Raw genomic sequence first — 21,315 nt, 5'->3', positions numbered from 1 at the left:
GGAATTCAGCTCTTTTGTCCATGCTTGAACCAAGGCTGTAATGAGGTCAGGGGCTGAGTGGCCCTGGCAGAACCCAAACATGGGATCACTGAGCAGGTTATTGCTGAGTAGGTGCTGCTTGATAGCACTGTTGATGAACCTTTCTTCACTTTACCGATGATATGGCAGAAACGGCCCTGTCAACCCTGCAAAGTTTTCCTCGCTTATGTTTGGGGGCTAGTAGTGAAATTGGGAGAGCGGTCTTTCAGACTAGTCAAGCAACAGCCTGACATTGTCTGCAAGGTATGATTCTGTGAGCATGACTATGTCCCAGACAGCACCATCACCATCCTGCCTCACCAGCAGGATGCTGGCACAATGGTGTATGGTCAGGAGGGAATTGCTCTGGAAGTCCTCAACATTGACTTCAGACCCCATCAAATCTAATGGCTTTAGGTTAAACGTGGGCAAGGAAACCTCCTACTGATTACTATGTACCATCCTCCCTTAGCTGGTGAACTGGTACACCTCCATGTTGAACAACACTTAGAGGAAGCACAGAGGATGGCAACGGCACAAACTCTACTCTGGGAGGGGGGAGGAGTTTCAATCTCCACCACCAAAAGTAGCTCAGCAATACTACTTGGGTCCCAGAAGACATAACTGTCCCATTTAGCACAGTGATAGTGCCACACCACACAATGGAGATTATTCTGAATGCGAAGGCAGGACTTTAGGCTCCACAAGGACTGTGCAGTGGTCACTGATACGGATACTGAAAAGGACAGATTCATCTGCAGCTTAATTAGTCAGGGTATTGAGTACAAGAGTCAGGATGTCATGTTGCAGCTTTATAAGACTTTGGTTTAGGCCACACTTGTGTTCTGTCCTGCTTTCTGTTTATATGTCTGTTAAGATGGGTGATATAATTTCTCGTTCTTTTTCTCAGAGGTTCATAAATGGGGTCCAAATCAATGCGTTAATTGATGGCGTTCTGGTTTAAATGCCAGGCTCTAGGAATTCCCATGCATATGTTTAGCCTGTCCTAGGACGGATGTATTGTCCCAGTTGAAGTGGTGCCCTCCTTCATCAGTGTATAAGGATCCCATTTACCAACCTCTGAGAAAAAGAACCAGAAAAATCACCCACCTTAAATGACCAAGAAGCAAATAGATAGCTGGACACAACACCAGCGCTTCAATGGAGGTTCACTGATGATGTTACCCAGCATGGTAATGAAACGCCCGAGATCAAAACTACTGTGATCATCTGGGCTGTGCACAAAACTGTCGTTTCTTACAGTCCTGGGCAGAGCAGCAGCCATACAGATGCACCTGGACAGTATGTGTTCAATGGTGCATCTGTAAATGTTGGTGAGGGACTTGTGGACACAATCTCTTGTCTATCTGCCCTCCATCTTCATAATGTTCTACAGCTATTTAGCGATATGCCTGCCCCTAGTAGGTAGGAAACATATCATCCTGGAAAGTCTTTTGTGGTCATAGAAATACCTGTCTCTTCCCACAACTGAATCTCCCACCACTATAGCCCTGCCATTCCTGTTCCTCACTTCTTGTGCAGCAGACCCATGCGTAGTGCCATGAATTTAGCTGCCATTGTTTTCCCCTGTACTATGATCTCTCTCAATACTATCCAAAACGTTTGATTAGATTAGATTACAGTGTGGAAACAGGCCCTTCGGCCCAACAAGTCCACACCGACCCGCCGAAGTGCAACCCACCCATACCCCTAACCTAACACTACGGGCAATTTAGCATGGCCGATTCACCTGACCTGCACATCTTTGGACTGAGAGAGGAAACCGGAGCACCCGGAGGAAACCACGCAGACACGGGGCGAACGTGCAAACTCCACACAGTCAGTCGCCTGAGGCTGGAATTGAACCCGGGTCTCAGGCGCTGTGAGGCAGCAGTGCTAACCACTGTGCCACCATGCCGCCCACAAACGTTATATATGTTAGACAGGTGGATGGCAACAGGGAACATCTGCACTATACTCCTACACTGCTTTCTTCTACACTACCTGGTGGCCATCCTTCCTATCTACTCAATCTACATCTGCAGCGTGACCACCTCACTGAATATGTTATCCATGGTTTATTCAGTGTCACGGATGCTCCACAGTGAAATGCAAAAGAGTGGATGGGAAGAACGCCAGATCAACCATGATCCTACTGAATGCCAAAGCAGGCTCAAGGAACATAATGGCCTATTCCTCTCTGTTATAGTCTTATGGTAAAATCATCATCATCCTACTAGAATCATATGGCAGCTCTCTCATTAGCGAGACATTGGTGGGTCATTACGCCTCTGGTGAGGGAAGAGGTTGAGAAGGAGAGTCGTTCATGGTAACCTCAGCCAGTGCTGTTCTAATTACCATCACAAATCAGCCAAGTGAGCTAACTGACCTTTCATAATTCTGCTTTGATACGCACTGTATTTCTGGATGTAGGTTCATTTTCAGACTTTTCGTCACCACACTAGGTAACATCCTCAGTGAGCCTCCAGACAAAGAACTTACATACAGATAAGGAAGGACACTACTTCGATTGGGAGAACACATCCATCCTAGGACAAGCCAAACAGGGACACGCATGAGAGTTCCTAGAAGCATGGCATTCCAACCGAACTCTATCAACAAACACACTGACTTGGACCCCATTTACCACCCCCTGAGAAAAGAACGGGAAATTACATCACCACAGGAAATGACATCACCAACTGAAGGAAACCCAAATATATAAATAGAAAACACGAAACACCAGCAGTGTTTCGTCTGGAGACTCACTGAAGCTGTTACCTAGTATGGTGATGAAACTTCTGAAAGTGAACCTTCCAGCTCAGCGACCAAACCTACATCCAGAGCTACAAATCTTCTTTAAACTATATTTCTATCAAATTTCCTCAAAAACAGCTTTATTAACTTGTTGCTCATCATTTTCACTATCATGTTTAAGTGCATTATATTATGGTCACTATTAGATTTACGGGCGGCACGGTGGTACAGTGGTTAGCACTGCTGCCTCGCAGCGCCAGAGACCCGGGTTCAATTCCCGCCTCAGGCGACTGACTGTGTGGAGTTTGCACGTTCTCCCCGTGTCTGCGTGGGTTTCCTCCGGGTGCTCCGGTTTCCTCCCACAGTCCAAAGATGTGCAGGTCAGGTGAATTGGCCATGCTAAATTGCCCGTAGTGTTAGGTAAGGGGTAAATGTAGGGGTATGGGTGGGTTGTGCTTCGGCGGGTCGGTGTGGACTTGTTGGGCTGTAGGGCCTGTTTCCACACTTTAAGTAATCTAATCTAATCTAGATGCAAACAGATTCCATTGCAAAGTCTTGTCAACACTCCCAGCGTAGTTACATTATTTTTTACAGAGTGAATCACATTTTACCAATTCAATATATTAGTTGGGGGTCAGTTAACTCAGTTGGCTTGACTACTGGTTTGTGATGCAGAGTGATGCAAACAGTGTTGGTTCAATTACTGCACCAGCTGAAATTATCATGGAGGACTCTCCTCCTCACCTGAAGCATGGTGATGTTCACGTTAATCAACCACCAGCCATCTCTCTCTCTCTAATGAGAGAGCAGTCCAATGGTCTGGTAAGACAATGGCAACTATATCTTGATATTGGTTGGACCATTTGAATAATTTCCACAGCTTGCAACAATGTTTGAACAGGGTAAATATTTTAAACTTACTGTAAATGTAAATATAGTTTTATCAGTATAGTGTGGAGTCTCAGGTAAGGAGACTCCCTGAAATGTTTTAGTAACTTCAGTCCTAAAATGTACTGCAGTGACTCAGGAGTCAGTAATGCCAGTCCCCATTCCTGAACAAAATATTTAGGTCCTACAAACAAATCCCGATTTCAGTAATGAAGAGAGATTAGACGGACTAAGGTTGTTTTTCTTAGAGCAGAGGAGATTGAGAGGGGACATAATTGACATGCTTAAAATGATTAGGGGCCTAGATATGTAGAAAAGAAAAAGCTTTTCTCCTTGGAGAGGGATCAATGATTTAAGGTGAACACAGAGTGCTTAGAAGAGATATGAATGAAAACTTTCATCCAGAGGGTGGTGGGAATCTGAAATACCTTTAAGTGCAGAACAGGCAGAAAACATCAGAACATTTAACAAGTATTTCGATGTGCACTTACGATGCTAAGGATTACAAGGGTTTGGGCCAAGTGCTGAAAAAATGGGATGAGAATAGTCAGGTGGTTGTTTTTTGTCCAGCATGGACACAATGGGCTGAAAGGCCTTTTTTTGTGCTTTAGATCTCTAAGACAAAACAATTCTAAATATCTCCAAATCACTGGGGCAGAAACAGAATTCTTCTGTACCTTGGTTATCCAACTTCTGTAGGTGTGGCAGGTTGCGCAGGACAGTCATTCTGTACTTGTGAGGGTCTGCCCCACAACAAGGATTTTCCGATAGCCACAGTACTCTGAGGCGATGCAGTTCCTTCAGGTAGCAGATCTCTGCCAGTTTCTGAATATTGTTCTTGCGGAGGTAAAGCTCACTAATATTCTGACAGTATTGGAAATCTACTAGAGAGGAGATGTTGTTCGCACTGCACAGAAAAAAAAACAAATTTCTCAGTGTTTAACTAAGAAAACCCACAGAGAAAACCCAGTAAGTGAAACAGCTCTATGAACTTGCTAAAGGCTGGTTCCACTACAGTTTCAGTAGCTCTATGGCACTTCAATCAAAGCACCTGTTTTTTCTGCACAAACCCCAACAATTAAGCAGCCATTACACAACTGTGAAGGACCTTTCAGTCAAACCCATTTTTGTTTTTCACAATGATTCTGAGAGATAGTGATCCACGCCTAAAATCTTGGTTTATTTCCGACTCTCCCATACTCCAATTGTTATCTCAGTCAAGAGAAAATAAAAAATCTCCATCATGTATCTTTTTACTCACTCTTCCTTTTGAGGGGTGGTGGGGAAGCAGACTGACATGAACTGTACCATGTTCACTCCTTTAGTAACCAAAAAGTCACAGGATCAGTTTTACAGTACTGAAAGGAGTTTTTTGACCACACTAATCATTAAGTATCTATTCTAATCCCATTTTCTAGTTATAGAGTCATACAGATGTACAGCACAGAAACAGACCCTTCGGTCCAATTTGTCCATGCCGACCAGATATCCTAAATTACTCTAGTCCCATTTGCCAGCACTTGGCCTATATCCCTTTAAACCCTTCCTATTCATATACTCATCCAAATGCTTTTTAAATGTCGTAATTGTACCAGCCTCCACAACTTCTTCTGGCAGCTCATTCCACGGATGCACCACCCTCTGCATGAAAAAAGTTGCCCCTCGGGTCCCTTTTAAATCTTTCATCTCTCACCTTAAACCTATGCTCTCTAGTTCTGGACTCCCCCATCTCAGGGAAAAGACCTTGTCTATTTACCCTATCCACACCCCTAATGTCATGGCCCTTAGCTTTGTATGCTATTACATTTCAATGTTTACCTAAATACTTCTAAAATGTTGTGATGATCATGATATAGAGGACGAATCTTCAGGGGGAGATTTGCTAGAACTGCTTGAGGGGGTGGTGGGACCATAAACAGTAGTCAGACAAAAGAGAAAGTTGAGGCTTGTACAGAATTCAAGGAAGTTAGTTAAATAGACAAGGCAGGCAAGAGCATAGCAAGGAAGAAGGGAAACCTGATGAATTAAACTGTACTTATCTCAATGCAAGAAGCCTGACAGGTAAGGCAGATGAACAGGACTATGTACAAGACGTTGGTTATTGCATGCAATTCTGATGTTGTGAAACCTGAAAGGGTTCAGAAACAATTACAAGGATGTTGCCAGGGCTGGAGGATTTGAGCTATAGGGAGAGGCTGAAGAGGCTAGGGCTGTTTTCCCTGGAGCGTCGGAGGCTGAGGGGTGATCTTATAAAGGTTTATAAAATCATGAGGGGCATGGATAGGATAAATAGACAAGGTCTTTTCCATGGGTTGGGGGAGTCCAGAACAACAGGGCAGAGGTTTAGAGTGAGAGGGGAAAAGATATAAAAGGGACCTAAGGGGCAACATCTTCACACAGAGGGTGCTGCGTGTATGGAATGAGTTGCCAGAGGACGTGGAGGAGGCTGGTACAATTACAGCATGTAAAAGGGATCTGGATGGGTACATGAATAGGAAGGGGTTAAAGGGATATAGACCAAGTGCTGGCAAATGAGACTAGATTAATTTACGATATCTGGTCAGCATGGACAAGTTGGACCAAAGGGTCTGTTTCTGTCCTGTACATCTCTATGACTCCATAAGAAAGGAGTGAAATAGGCATTTTTGATTAGGAAAATAGTCACAACAGTATTTAGGATATTCCTGAAGGATGACTCAGTGAGTCTATGGTCGATGGAGCTACGAAATATGGGAATGATCACTTTGATGTGATTGTAGTAAAGGCCACCCCAACAGTCAGTGGGAACACAAGGAAAAATATGTAGGAAGATTATAGATAGCTGTAAGATTAATAGGGTTGTAAAACAAGGGTTTTTAATTTTCCAAACATAGACTGGGACTGCCACAATTTTAAGGGTTTGGATGGGCCTTATTCATCATGGCCGGTAACTTCAAGAAAGTGCTGCTAAAGTACCATCAATACATCGCCTGCCCCACTGGAGGACCAAACATCCTGGACCACTGCCACACAACTAAAGACACCTACTGCTCCATTCCCCACCCACACTTCAGAAAATCAGATCACAATGCCCAGCTCACAAGCAGAAGCTAAAATGGGAGAATCCTTCACAAAACGAAGTACAATGTTGATCCAAGGCAGCAGAAGACCATCACTAGGACTGCCTGAAATTGGTGGACCAGACAGTATTCAAGTACTCAATGGAAAACGTAGACTAGTATCCTACCACTGTCACTGACTTCATTAGCAAATGTGTGGAGGATTCTGTACCAGGTGTTCTCCTGCTGGAAACCTCGGACGAACCAAGAAATGCACTCCTTACTGAACACTAGATGTGCGGTATTCAAGTTGGATAACACAGACCCAATCAGAAAATCCAGATGTGACCTCCACAAAGCTATCAGGGGACGCCAAGCGGCAGTACCTGACCAAATTACAGAGCCAAACCAAACATACAGACTCCTGCCCACTGTCACTGCTGCAGACATCAGATCGATTTTCTGGGGAGTCAACCCAATGAAAGCGACAGGCCCAGACCAAGTCCATGGCCAAACACTTAGATCCTACATGGACCAACTGGCGGAGGTATTCACCGACATCTTCAACCTCTCCCTCTGACAAGCCAAAGTTCCCAACTGCTTCAAGACCACCATTAGCCCACTACTTAAGAAAGCACATATATTGTGCCCCAGTGACTACTGCCCAGTGGCTGTGAGCTCAATAATCATGAAGTGCTTTGAGAGGCTGGTCATAGCCCACATCAACTCTAGTCTTCCAGGCTGCCTTGGTCCTCCACAATTTGCCTATCATCCAAAAGGTCCACACTGATGCCATTTCCCTTACCTTGCACTCATCCTTGCAACGTCTGGACAAAAAGGTCACTTACATCAGACTCCTGCTCATAGCATTAAAGGCGGAGCTGTAATCAAACAAAACTGTAAGACCTAGGTCGCAGCTCTGCCATCTGCAACTGGTTTCTCAGCATTCTGACCCACAGACTGCAATCAGTGAAGACAGATAACTGTACCTCCTCCATGATAATACCCTACACTGAAGCCCCCATAAAGATGCATTCTCGGGACTCATTGTACACCCATGACTGTGTTGCTAAATTCTGAATGAATGGCATCTCCAAGTTTGCTAACGATGGCACCGTGGTAGGATGGATATCAAACAATGAGGAGTCAGAATACACAAAATAAATAGTTGCTGACATGGTGTTATGAGAACAACCGCTCTCTCAACGTTGGTAAAACTAAAGAACTGATCACAGACTTTAGAAAGAAAGGAGAACACGCCTCATCTACGTTAACAGAGTTGATGTGTCGAGGGCGAAGAACGTCAAGTTCCTAGGAGTGACGACAACCGACAACCTGGACTTGCCATGCAGATGCAATGGTTAAGAAGGCACAACAACACATCATGTAGCTCAGAAAATTTGACATATCCACAAGTCCCTCACCAACATTTACAGATGCACCATTTACAGATGCACACATACTGTCCAGGTGCATAACAGCCTGGTATGGCAGGTGCTCTGCCCAGGACTGTAAGAAACTACAGAACGTTTTGTGTACAGCCCAGATGATCATGGAAACCAACCTCCCACCCACTGATTTAATTTACATGGCTTATTGTCGCGGAAAGGCTGCCAACATCAAAGACTCATCACATCCCAGCAATGCTCTCCTGTAACTTCTTCTGTTAGGTGAAAGATACAAGAACCTTGAACACATGCACGAGCAGGCTGAAGAACAGATTCTTCTCTGCTGTCATTAGACTAATAAATAGACTCTCTAACTTCAAATAATGTTGATCCTGGTTAGCACATGCCCTGTGCAATGTAGCTTTATGCTTCTGTCCAAGCTATCTTTCATCCTATATGTCCTTGCTTACTATGACCTGGCTGTATTGCTTGTACTTAAGTGACAATAAATCGAGAAGGCATTTATTGTGCGCGTTCAGGAAAACTCTCAATCAATATATAAATGGCTCCGTCAGAGAAGGGGCAAAACCAGAACTCCTTTTGGGAAATAAGGCAGGGCAAGTGACTTTGGGACCAGTGACCATAATTCTAATAGTTTTAAAATAGTTACGAGAAAGGATAGGTCTGGTCCACAATTTAAAGTGCTAAACTGGGGCAAGGCCAATTTTGATGATATTAGATAGGAACTTTCAAACGTTGACTGGGGGAGGCTGTTTGCAGGTAAAGGGACGTTTGGAAAATGGGAAGCTTTGAAAAGCAAGTTAACAAGAATTCAGGGCTAGCATGTTCCTGTTACTGTGAAGGACAAGGCTGGCAGGAGTAGGGAACAATGGATGACTAGAGTTATTGAGAAAAATGATGCACATATCAAGTGGGGGCAGCTGGGATCAAGTGAATCCCTTGAGGAGCAAAGAAGGTATAGAAATATACTTAAGATGGAAATCAGGAGAGCAAAACAGGGACACGAGATAGCTTTGGCAGATAGGATAAAAGGAGACTTCAAACAGATTCGACAAGCTTTTGCTATGCTTGCCTTTATTGGTCAGTGCTTTGAGTACACGAGCTGGATGTCTTGTTGCGGCTGTACAGGGCATCGCTTAGGCCACTTTTGGATTATTGCTTCCAATTTTTGCTTCTGTGCTATAGAGAGGATGTTGTGAAACTTGAAATGATTCAGCAAAGATTGACAAGGATCTTGCCAAGGTTGGAGGGTTTGAGCTAAAGGGAGAGGTTGAATAGGTTGGGGCTATTTTCCTTAGATGTCAGTCTTATAAAAGTCTATTAAATCACAAGGGGCATAGATAGGGCAAATAGACAAACTCTTTTCCCTGTTGTGGGGGCATGGGGGTCCAAAACTAGAGAGGGCATAAGTTTCAGGTGAGAGCGGAAAGATTTAAAAAGGGACCTAAGAGGCAACTTTATCACACAGAGAGCAGTGCATGTATGGAATGAACTGCCAGAGGAAGTAGTGGAAACTGGTACAATTGCAACATTTTAAAAGCATCTGGATGGGTATATGGACAGGAAAGGATTAGATGAATTTGGACCAAATGCTAGCAAATGGAACAAGATTAATTTAGGATATCTGATAGGTATGGATGAGTTGGACCAGAAGGTCTGTTGCCATGCTGTCCAGCTCCAAGACTCTATAAATGGGACTAGATTAATTTAGGGTGTCTGATCGGCATGGATAAGTTGACTGTCCATGTTTTACAGCTCTAATACTCTAAACAGATCAAGGGCAAAAAAAAGAGAGTAACTCAGGAAAGAATAGGGCCTCTAAAAGATCAGCAAGGTAATCATGTGGAGTCACAGATGGGTCAGATCCAAAATGAGTATTTCTCATCAGTATTTACCATGGAGAAAGACATGAAAGCTAGGGAACATTGGCAAGTAAATAATGATGCTTCAGAAAGAATCCACATTACATAAAAGAGTGGTGCGGAGATCTTAAAACACAAATGATTGAGTTATCCCCAGGATCCCGGGGCATTGAGAGAAGCTAGGGAAGAAATTGTGGTACACCCAGTGGAAACATGTGTATCACTCACAGCCACAAGGAGGTGCCGTAAGACTAGAGAGTGGCTAATGTTGAGAAAGGCTGCAAGAAAATGCCAAGAAATTACAGACCACTGAGGCTAATATCAGTGCTGCCAGGATCAACTTGCATTTGAAAAGGCAAGGACTGATTAAAGGTAGTCAGTGTGGCTTTGAGCATGGGAAATCATATCTCACAAATTTGATTGAGCTTTTTTGAAGCACTGACCAAGATAAGGTGTTGCAATAGATATTGTGTGCATGGACTTTAGCAAAGCCATCAACATGATATGTATGGTAGACCTGTTAGTAAAGCTAAATTACACAGGATCAATTGAACACAAAACTGGCTTAATGGTAGGCAACAGAGTGTTGGTGGCTCGGGCTGAGAGGTCTGTGACCAGTGGTGTGCCACAAGGAGCGGCAGTGAATCCACTGTGGTTTGTCACTTATGCAAACAATTTGGACAAGAATATAGGAGGCATAGTTAGTAAGTTTGTGGATGACACCAAAATTGGTGGTAGAGTGCACAAGGTAGAAGGCTATGAGTACAATGGGATCTTGATCAACTGGGCCAGTGGGCCAAGCAATGGCAGATAAGCGAGTTTAATTCAGACAAACGCAAGGTGTTGCATTTGATAAAACAAATCAGAGAAGCACTCACACAGTTAATGGTAGGGGCCTGGGGAGTTTTGTTGAACAGAGAGATCTAGGGGTACAGGTACATAGTTCATTAAAAGTGGTGCCAAAGTAGACAGGGTGGTTAAAGTGCCACATCAAGCTTATTGCAGAAAATAAAAGCTCATGATGTAGAAAATAACACTTTGACATGAATTGGCTGGCTAATAGGAAGCAGAAATTCGCAATAAATGTTTTTTTCTTCAAGCTGGCAGAATGTCATGAGTGGTGTATGACAAGGGTTGGTGCTGGGGCCTAACTTCTTACAGTGTCAATAAATGATTTCGGTGAAGGACCGAAGGCAAGGAAGCTAACTTTTATTGTTAACACAAAGACAGGTTGGAATGGAGTTGTGGAGAGAACATTAGGAGCCTATAAAGGAGTATAGCCAGGTTAAGTGAGTAGACAAAGGTCTGACAAATTAAATACAATGCAACAAAGAGTTCATTTTGACAGAAAGAATAAAACAGAAGTATGTTACCTAAATGGTAAAGAGGTTGCAAAGAGATCTGGGTGTTCTAGTGCATGAATCATAGAAGGTCAATATGCAGGAAAAACAATTAATCAGGAAAGCTGATAGAATATAATGTTTTATTGCAAGGTGAGTTGACTGCAAGAGCAGGGAAGCTATGCTTCCGTTATACAGAGCATTGGTGAGGCTTCATCTGGAGTACTATGTACAGCACTGTCACTGTACTTACAGGAAGAATGTTAATGTGCTGGAAGTGGTTCAAAGCACGTTTACTGAACAAAAACCTGAAATGAGCAGATTGCCTTACAAGGCTTGGCCTGTAACCTAGAGTTCAGAAGAGTCGGAGGTGATTCAATTTAAACGTGTAAAACCCTGAAGGATGTTTCCTCTTAAGGTAGAATCTAAGGGGTCATAGTTTAAACATTAGCGGGGGGGGGGGTGGGCTGCTATTTAAACAGAGGTAAGAAAACTTTTTTCCTTCTCCAAGGGTACAGTTTTTGGAATTCCTGTCCTCTAAAGGCAGAGAATGCAACATTTTTAAAGTTTTTTTTCCCTAAAGGTGGAGATTGATAGATAGTTAATTATCAAGGGGATGAAAGATAATCAGAGATACGCAGCAATGCAGAGTTGATCTTGCTCAATGGCTATGCAGCCTCAAAAAGCCAAGTGCCCTATTCTTATTCTTTGTATGTTTGTACAATTCCATTCCTATCACACATACGTTTGGTACCATGCGGCAAGAGTGGCATTGCTGTAGCAACACCTGTAACAAGCCAACGAATTCTAAAGACATATCAACTTTACATGAGCAATGGATACAAAAAAAAAGGAGGAAGATGCCTGCCTAATGCCACCTTCCCTAAGCTTTATTACCTTAATGTAATCACTTCTATGTTGGACATCTCCCTTAATATGGAGACCTGTGGAATAAACATATAAACAGTTAGGATAGTCGCAGGGAACTTATACTTTAAAAAGATCCAATGCTAAAGATTGCATAAATCACCACGCCATCACAACCAGAATGATTCAGCAAAGGTACCCTGCATTTTACATTTTTATAGATTTCTGTACTTGCTAGGTTCATTCCTTATCACTTTTTGACTAGGGATGCATTTTTTTCTACTTCCTTCACACATATACTCAATGAGTACAGTGAAAGGTTTATATGTCACCAACTAGAATGCTGATTTAGATACAAAAGTACTTAGGCACAGATTCTTTAGTTGCAAGAGTTGAAGATAAGACAGAAATAAAATGTCCAGCATTACAGAGCGAGAAAAAAAAAGTTCAGTAAAGCAGACCACGCTGCCACCTAGTTTCCAGTCCGCACCAAGCCATGTCTCCACCAGCGTGTCAGCAACATGCTATGCCGGAAGACTGTTGCAGGACGCCAGAGGGTCACTATACCATGCCGGAAGGCTGCTGCGGGAGGCCAGTGCACCAGGAAGGGAGGTCACCATGCCAGGAGACTGTTGCACCAGGTTGGGCGGTCGCCACGCCTCGCCAGGAGGCTACTGTGCTAGGTCAGGAGGTTGCCATGCCACGTAATGCCGACATGCCATCACGTCAATGCCAGAAGATGGATGAGAGAGGCAGAGAGGTCACAATGCCACACAGGGAGGCCACAGTGGGAGCCTGCTGTGCCAGGCTGGGAGCCACCACTGGGGATCATCGCTCACTAGGAATCGAAGGAAAATGGGAAAAGAAAACAAGCATGAGGAGGAACAAAAAGGAGAAGAAAAAGAAGAGTGGGTGGAGCTCCAGTTGAAGCATCCGATTGTGCCACCATCTGGTCAACTTGGATTTCTGAACTACTGCTCCCACAATCCAAAGGTGTGCAGGTTAGATGAATTGGCCATGCTAAATTGGCCATAGTGTTTAGGGATGTGTAGGTGAAGTGCATTAGTCAGGGATAAATATAGGGTAGGGGGATGGGTCTGGGGGGGGGGGGGGGGTTTACTCTCTGAAGGGTCAGTGAAAACTTGTTGGGCTGAAGGGCCTGTTTCCACACTGTAGGGAATCTATGCTTCTCACAATTTTCATCTTTCCTGTTCTTTGGCCTCTCTGTAGTGCTTCATGCTGATACTGCACACACCTCTGGATAACCTTTATTTAGGCCAGACTGGGAAACATTAGATGGTTTTCTTCACTCTTGGAAATTAATGATCCAGCTGGGTCTTATCTATCCACTCCTCATTCTCACCAAATCTCTCACAACATTCTTCAGCATCCCAAAACACATCAGGTTCTGAACATATCCTTCAACTACAAACACCACCACAAACTATAATTCCAGCATCTCACCAAACCCTTTGAGTCAACCACACCTTTAAACTATAACCACAATCACAACTACCAAAAGCTCCTCAGTGTCTCAACCTAGCACATGGTTTCCTAAGCTTAATGTACCAACCATTACTTGCTACTCCACATTCTTTCCAAATCCCTCAATTCCACCAACCCACCATCTCCTCTGATCCTGTATTAAGGTGATATAGTGGCAACATTGATGGACTAGTGATGCAGAAGCTCAGCCTAATTATCAGAGGACAAGGGTTCAAATCCCATCAGGAAAACTGGTGGAAATTAAATTGCAACTAATCAATTTAATAAATCGAAAATTGAAGCTAGTTTCATGGTACCATTACTGAGACCACCATTGATTGCTATAAAAATCGTTCTGGTTCAATAACCCTCTTTAGAAAAGTAAAACTGCCATCCTAACCTGACCTGACCAACATGCAACTCTCGACATGCAGAATATGGTTGGATTAGATTAGATTAGATTACTTACAGTGTGGAAACAGGCCCTTCGGCCCAACAAGTCCACACCGCCCCGCCGAAGCGCCACCCACCCATACCCCTACATTTACCCCTTACGTAACACTACGGGCAATTTAGCATGGCCAATTCACCTGACCTGCACATCTTTGGACTGTGGGAGGAAACCGGAGCACCCGGAGGAAACCCACGCAGACACGGGGAGAACGTGCAAACTCCACACAGTCAGTCGCCTGAGGCGGGAACTGTGGCTCTCAACTGTGGCTCTCAACTGACCTCTGAATTGGCAGAGCAAATCTTTCAGTTGTACCAATGTACCACAGAAAAGATTCTCTCTCAGCATGGTGGGTATATCTGTACCAAATAGTGTGCAATAGCTCAAGCATACTTTTCACCACCGCCATTTGATCAATTTGGAAAAATTCTTGAATCTATTTATGAAGGGAAATCATGTTAGACAAATCTGTTTGAATTGTGTGTGTTTACCATGAAGACAAGATGACTTGGGAACCTGTGGAATTAAGTGACAATATCTTGGGAATAGTCCATATCATAGTAGAGTTGGTGTTTGATGTAGTAGAATATAAGAGGCTGGATAATTCGCCTGGTCCTGACCAGATATATCCAAGAACACTGCAAAAGGCCAAAAGCCAAAGAGGCCCTGGCTGATAGTTTTGCATCATTGTTAACCACGGGTGAGGTCCCAGAAAACTGGAGGGTAGCGAATATTGTAGACTTATTCAAGAAAGGCTACAAAGAAAAACCTGGGAATGATAGATCAGTAAGCCGAACATCTTTGGTCAGTAAGTCACTTGAGAAGTTTCAAAGAAATAAGACTGTTGCAGGACGCCAGAGGGTCACTATACCATTTGGAAAGATAGGGTTTGATTAGGAGTAGGCAAACGTGAGGACTGCAGACGCTGGAAACCAGAGTTTAGATTACAGTGGTGCTGGAAAAACACAGCAGGTCAGGCAGCATCTGAGGGGCAGGAAAATCGATGTTTCGGGCAAAAGTCCGAGCTTTTGCCCAAAACATCGATTTTCCTGCTCCTCAGATGCTGTCTGACCTGCTGTGTTTTTCCAGCACCACTGTAATCTAAACTTTGATTAGGTGTAATTCAACATAGCTTTGTGCGTGGGAGATCATGCCTCAAACATTTGTCAGAGTTTTGATGAAGGGGCCAGGAAGGTTGAGGAGGGTAGGGTGGTGGATATAGTCTATATGTATTTTCAATAAGGCCTTTGATAAGGTTCTACATGGTAGGCCGCTCTGGGTGGTCAGATTGCATGCAATCCAGGGGAAGCTGGCAAACTAAATATACAATTGACTTGATGGTAGAAAGTAAAGGGTAATAACAGAAGGATGCTTGTCAGAGTGGAGGCCTGTGACTAGTGGTGTGCTTCAGGGGTTGGTGCTGGGCCCTTTGCTGTTTGTTATCTATATCAATGATCTGGATGAGAATGTACAAGGCATGATTAGTAAGTTTACAGGAGACTAAAATAGGCAGCATCATGGACAGTGAGAAAAGTTATCAGAAATTGCAGCAGGACCTTGATCAGCTGGGGAAGTGGGTCGAGAAATGGCAAATGAAGGTTACGATTGATAAGTGCTAGGTCTTGCATTTTGGAAAATCAAATTTAGGTAGAAGGTTCATGGTGAATGAATATTGAACAGTTCAGCATAGTACACGCCCTTCAGCCTGTGATGTTGTGCCAAACTTTTATCCTACTCTAAGATCAACTAACCTACATATCCTTCATTTTACTTTCATCTATGTGGCTATCCAAGAGTCGTTTAAATGTCCCTAATGTATCTGACTCTACCATCACCATTGGCAGTGCATGCCACACACCCACAATTCTGTGAGAAGAGCCAACCTCTAATACCTCACCTAAATCTTCCTCCAATTACCTTATGTGGGAGAAAGCGAGGACTCCAGACGCTGGTGATCAGAGTCAAAAAGTGTGGTGCTGGAAAAGCACAGCCAGTCAGGCAGTACAGAGGAGCAGAAGAGTCAACGTTTCGAGCATAAGCTCTTCATCAAGAATGTGATTCTATGCTTCTCATTCCTGATGAAGAGCTTATGCTCGAAACATCGACTCTCCTGCTCCTCAGATGCTGCTTGACCAGCCATGCTTTGCCAGCACCACAATTTTTGACCCTCACTTTAAAATTATGCCCTCATGATAGCCATTTCCATCCAGGAAAAAGTCTCTAACTATACACTTTCTCTATGCCTCTCATCATCTTGTACACCTCTATCAAGTCACCTCTCACTCCAATGAGAAAAGCCTCAGGTCCATCAACCTTTCTTCATCAGACATGCCCTCCAGTCCAGGCAGCATCCTGGTAAATCTCCTCTGCACCCTCTTTAAAGCTTCCACATCCTTCCTATAATGATGTGACCAGAACTGAACACAATATTCCAAGTGTGGTCTAACCAGAGCTCTATAGAGCTGCAGCATAACCTCACGGTTCTTAAACCCAATCCCCCTGCTAATGAAAGCCAACACACTATATGCTTTACAACTCTATCAATTTGAATGGCAACTTTGAGGGATCTATAGACATGGACCCCAAGATGCCTCTGTTCCACCACACTGCCAAGAATCTGAGCTTTAATCCTGTATTCTGCATTCAAAATTTGACCTTCCAAAATGAAACACTTCACACTTTTCCAGATTGAACTCCATCTGCCACTTATCAGCCCAATTCTGCATCCTGTCAATGTCCCGTTGCAACCGACAACACTGTCCACAACTCTACCAACCTTCGTGTCATCGGCAAACTTACTAACCCATCCTTCCACTACTCCATCCAAGTCATTTATAAAAATCACAAACAGCAGAGGTCCCAGAACAGATCCCTGCAGAACATCAGTGGTCACCTAGCTCCACGCTAAATAATTTCCATCTACTACCATCCTCTGTCTTCTGTGGGCCAACCAATTCTGTATCCAGACAGCCAAATTTCCTTGTATCTGATGCCTCCTTACTTTCTAAATGAGCCTACCATGGGGACTCTTATCAAACGCCTTGCTAAAATCCATGTACACCACACATTCACTGCTCTACCTTTATCATTTTGTTTGTCACATCCCCAAAGAATTCAATAAGGCTATTGAGACATGACCTGCCCCTCACAGCCGGCTGACTATCTCTAATCAACTATGGTTTTCCAAGTAATCAACTTTAAGTAAACTTCCTTCTTCCTCTTCACTAGATGTTCCACATCCCTTGTCACCAAGGTTTCTTCATTCCACCATCCCTTCCCTGCCTCAATGGGACAAACCTGTCCAGCGCTATCAGCAAATGCTCCAACAACCTCCACATGTTGTTGTGGTTCTGTTCGCTGAGCTGGGAATTTGTGTTACAGACGTTTCGTCCCCTGTCTGGGTGACATCCTCAGTGCTTGGGAGCCTCCTGTGAAGCACTTCTGTGTTGTTTCCTCTGGCATTTATAGTGGCTTGTCTCTGCCGCTTCCGGCAAACCACGGTGGCACAGTGGTTAGCACTGTTGCCTCACAGCGCCAGAGACCCGGGTTCAATTCCCGCCTCAGGCGACTGGCTGTGTGGAGTTTGCACGTTCTCCCCGTGTCTGTGTGGGTTTCCTCCGGGTGCTCCGGTTTCCTCCCACAGTCCAAAAGATGTGCAGTCAGGTGAATTGACCATGCTAAATTGCCCATAGTGTTAGGTAAGGGGTAAATGTATGGGTGGGTTGCGCTTCGGCGGGGCGGTGCGGACTTGTTGGGCCGGAGGGTCTGTTTCCACACTGTCAGTAATCTAATCTAATCTAATCTAATCTAATCTAATCTAATCTAAACGAGCACCCGAGCTGCAAATCTTCTCACAAACTTTGACCTCCACATTTCTGTCACGCATTTTCCTGAGAACATCTATTCCCAATTTAGGTGCCCCCGTTCCTGTCCAACGGCATTGTAATTCCCCCTCCCCCAATTAAATACTTTCCTATACCGTCTGCTCCTATCTCTCTCCATGATGGTCAGGGAGTTATGATTACTATCACTGAAATGCTCTCCCACCAAGAGATATAACACCTGGCCTGGTTCATTGCCAAACGCCAAATCCAATACTGCCTCATTGAGTCAGGAATCCTTCCTGGACACACTTAACAAAAATTTCTCTATCCAAATCATTTGAACTAAGGAAGTTTCAATCAATATTAGCAAAGTCAAAATCACCCATGACAACAATCCTGTTACTTCTGCACCTTTCCAAAATCTGCCTCTTAATTGCTCCCGTGTCTCTGTTGCTATTGGGAGGTCCGTTGAAAACTCCCAACAAAGTGACTGCTTCTTTCCTGTTTGATTTCCACCCTTACTGACACCCTCCTCGACGACCTCCCTTTCTGAAGCTGTGACACTGATTAGAAATGCCACTCCCCAGCTCTTTTACTAGTCCCCATTCCTTTTGAAACATCTAAACCCTAGAACATCAAACATCCATCCCTGATCCTGTGATATCCAAGTCTCCATAATGGCCACGACATCATAGTATTGATTCAAGCTCAAACTTCATTACTCTTATTACTGATATTTCTAGAGTTAAAATAGACACACTTCAACCCATCACACTGACTGCTACTTTCCCCTATCAACTGTCTATCCCTCCTCATTGACTCTCTGCACGCTGTATCTGGTTGTACACTGGGTACTCCAGCCTCAGATCCATAACTCTAGTTCCCACTCCCCTGCAAACTAGTTTAAACCCTCCCAAAGAGCTCTAGCAAACCTCCCGCCCAGAATATTGGTGCCCCTCCAGTTCATGTGCAACCAATCCTTTGGGTAGTAGATTGTAGTGGAACAGAGGGACCTTGGAGTTCAGGTGCACGGCTCCCTGAAAGTGGAGTCACAGATAGATAAGGCAGTGAAGGTGGCTTTTGGCACACTGGCCTTCATCAGTCAGAGCACGGAGTTAAAATGTTGGGAAGTTATGTTGCAGTTGTACAGGACGTTGGTGAGGCCACACTTGCGAGTATTGTGTTCAGTTTTGGTCACTCTGTTATATAAAGGATGTTATTAAACTGCAAAGAGTGCAGAAGACATTTACAAGAAAGTTGCCAGGATTCAACGGTGAGTAACAGGGAGTGCTTGGACAAGCTAGGACATTTTTCTTTAGAGAATATGAGACTGAGGGGGGATGTTATAGAATTGCATAAGATCATGAGAGGTAAGATAGGGTGAATGCACTCAGTCTGTTTTCCAGGGGTGGGGAAATTGAGGATTGGAGGGCATCAGTTTAAGGTTAGAGGGGAAAGAATAAAAGGGAACCGGGCAACTTTTTTTTAAAAACACAGGGTGGTACGCATATGGAATGAGCTGTCAGCAGAAGTAGTTGAGGTGGATACACTAACAACATTTAAAGTGAATTTGCACAAATACGTGGATAGAAAAGTTTTAGAAGGATATGAGCCAAGTGCAGGGAAATGCAGTTAGTGTGGATGGACATTTTAGTTGGCATGGACCCGTTTGGGCCCAAGGCTTGTCTCCCTGCTGTAGGATTCTATGACTATGTAACTAGTACAGTTATCAAGAAGAAGCCAGTTGATGTGGCATATTTGAACTTTCAGAAAGGGCATCTGACAAATCACTTGTGCATGGGATTGGGGGAAGTGTATTGAGATGAATAGAAAACTGGTTGGCAGAGAGGAAACAAAGAGTAGGAATTAATAGGTCCTTTTCAAATTGGCAGAGTGTAACTGTTGGGGAAAAGTTAACATTATTTGCCAGGAAGCCATTTTCCTGATTCGGCCGAGAGTTCCATTTTGTGTCCCCAGCTAGAACTTTGCTGGCTATGCATTCCTTACTATGAGGTAATGTAAACAGTTGTCCTTATCTTCCTTCTCAAGATAGTGTCTCCTCCCTTTGCTGAATGATCAGTGCAGGCTGTAAAACGAGTCAAGCTGACATAGACTTTCCAATTAGTCTCCATTCCTTGTCGAGTTATTGCCTCTTCACGGTCATTCAGCCAATTAGGGATATCTCTGCTTAGTATGAGTAATGTGTGTAACTAGAGCCGGTGATGATACCATTTGATCTATCCACTTGTAGAATGCATAATAGAGCTTTAGTTTTGAACTTAATGACTAACCTCTAATTTAATACCAACGTGCCAAACTGTGTGATTAACAATCAGCTCCTAGCTGTTTTCTCTATATAATCCTGTAGTATCCTGATGTACTTCGGAATAACACCGAGCCACAGTTAGGACGGTGAATTCCCCATGATATATCATGTAATAAACTAATTGGTTCACAAGGTCCGAGTCTGAGAGTTTTCTTCAACAGTAACAGATGGGGAGCCACAGAGATCGGTGCTGGGACTCCAGCTATTCACAATATATAGTAATGATTTGGATGAGGGAACAAAATGTAATATCTCAAACTTTGCAGATGATACAAAGTTGGGTGGAAGGGTGAATTGAGACCAAGTTGCAGAGATCCTTCAGCATGATCTAGACAGGCTGGGTGAGTGGGCAAATGAATGCGATTATTCACTTTGGAAGCAAAATAAAATGGCAGATTACTACCCAAGTGGCTATAAATCGGGAGAGGGGAGTATGCAGTGGGACTTGGGTGTCCTTGTGCACCAGTTGCATGTCGGTGTAGTAGGCAGTAAAGGCGGCAAATGGTATGTTGGCCTTGATCGCGAGGGGCTGAGTACAGAAGCAGTGATGTGTTGTTGCACCAGGGCCTTGGTAAGGCCACACCTAGAATATTGTGCGCAGTTTTGATCTTTTCGGAGGAAAGATGCTTTTGTTCTCAAAGGAGTGCAGCAAGAGGTTTACTAGGCTGATTCTGGGATGGCAGGACTGACGTATGAGGAAAGATTGACTGGGTTAGGATTGTTTTTGCTGGAGTTCAGACAAATGAGAGGGGGATGTCATAGACTTACAAAATTCTAACAGGATGAGACAGGGGAGATGCAAGGAGAATGTTCCCGATGGGGAGTGCGGCCAGAACCAGGGGCCACAGTCTAAGAATTCAGGATAGACCATTTAGGATGGAGATGAGGAGACACTTCTTCACCTAAAGAGAGGTGAGCCTGTGGAATGTATTACCACAGGAAACAGTCGATGCCAAAACATGGAATGTATTCAAGAAATGGCTAGATATAGCATTTGGGGCGAATGGGATCAAAGGTTACAGGGAGAAAGCAGAGTTACGCTATTGAGTT

The 21,315-nt window shown here is 43.9% G+C and overlaps 1 protein-coding gene across 3 annotated transcripts in view; it reads right to left on the bottom strand.

The window, feature by feature from the left end:
* Window positions 1-21,315, bottom strand: part of cfap410 (cilia and flagella associated protein 410) — an 82,075-nt gene that overhangs the window by 32,176 nt on the left and 28,584 nt on the right. For all 3 annotated transcript variants that reach the window (XM_043691469.2, XM_087988001.1, XM_087988000.1), the window contains 2 exons: window positions 12,210-12,256; window positions 4,341-4,570 (listed from right to left, as the gene is read on the bottom strand). In XM_043691469.2, the coding sequence (XP_043547404.1) occupies window positions 4,341-4,570; window positions 12,210-12,256 (277 nt within the window). The remainder of the gene's footprint in view (window positions 1-4,340; window positions 4,571-12,209; window positions 12,257-21,315) is intronic.

This window comes from Chiloscyllium plagiosum, unplaced genomic scaffold (assembly GCF_037043375.1).
Source record: "Chiloscyllium plagiosum isolate Xiang-an unplaced genomic scaffold, Cpla_swu_hap1 HiC_scaffold_6, whole genome shotgun sequence".
Lineage (NCBI taxonomy): Eukaryota > Metazoa > Chordata > Chondrichthyes > Orectolobiformes > Hemiscylliidae > Chiloscyllium > Chiloscyllium plagiosum.
Note: the sequence above shows the minus strand (reverse complement) of the source record. Positions and strands in the feature narration are given on the sequence as shown.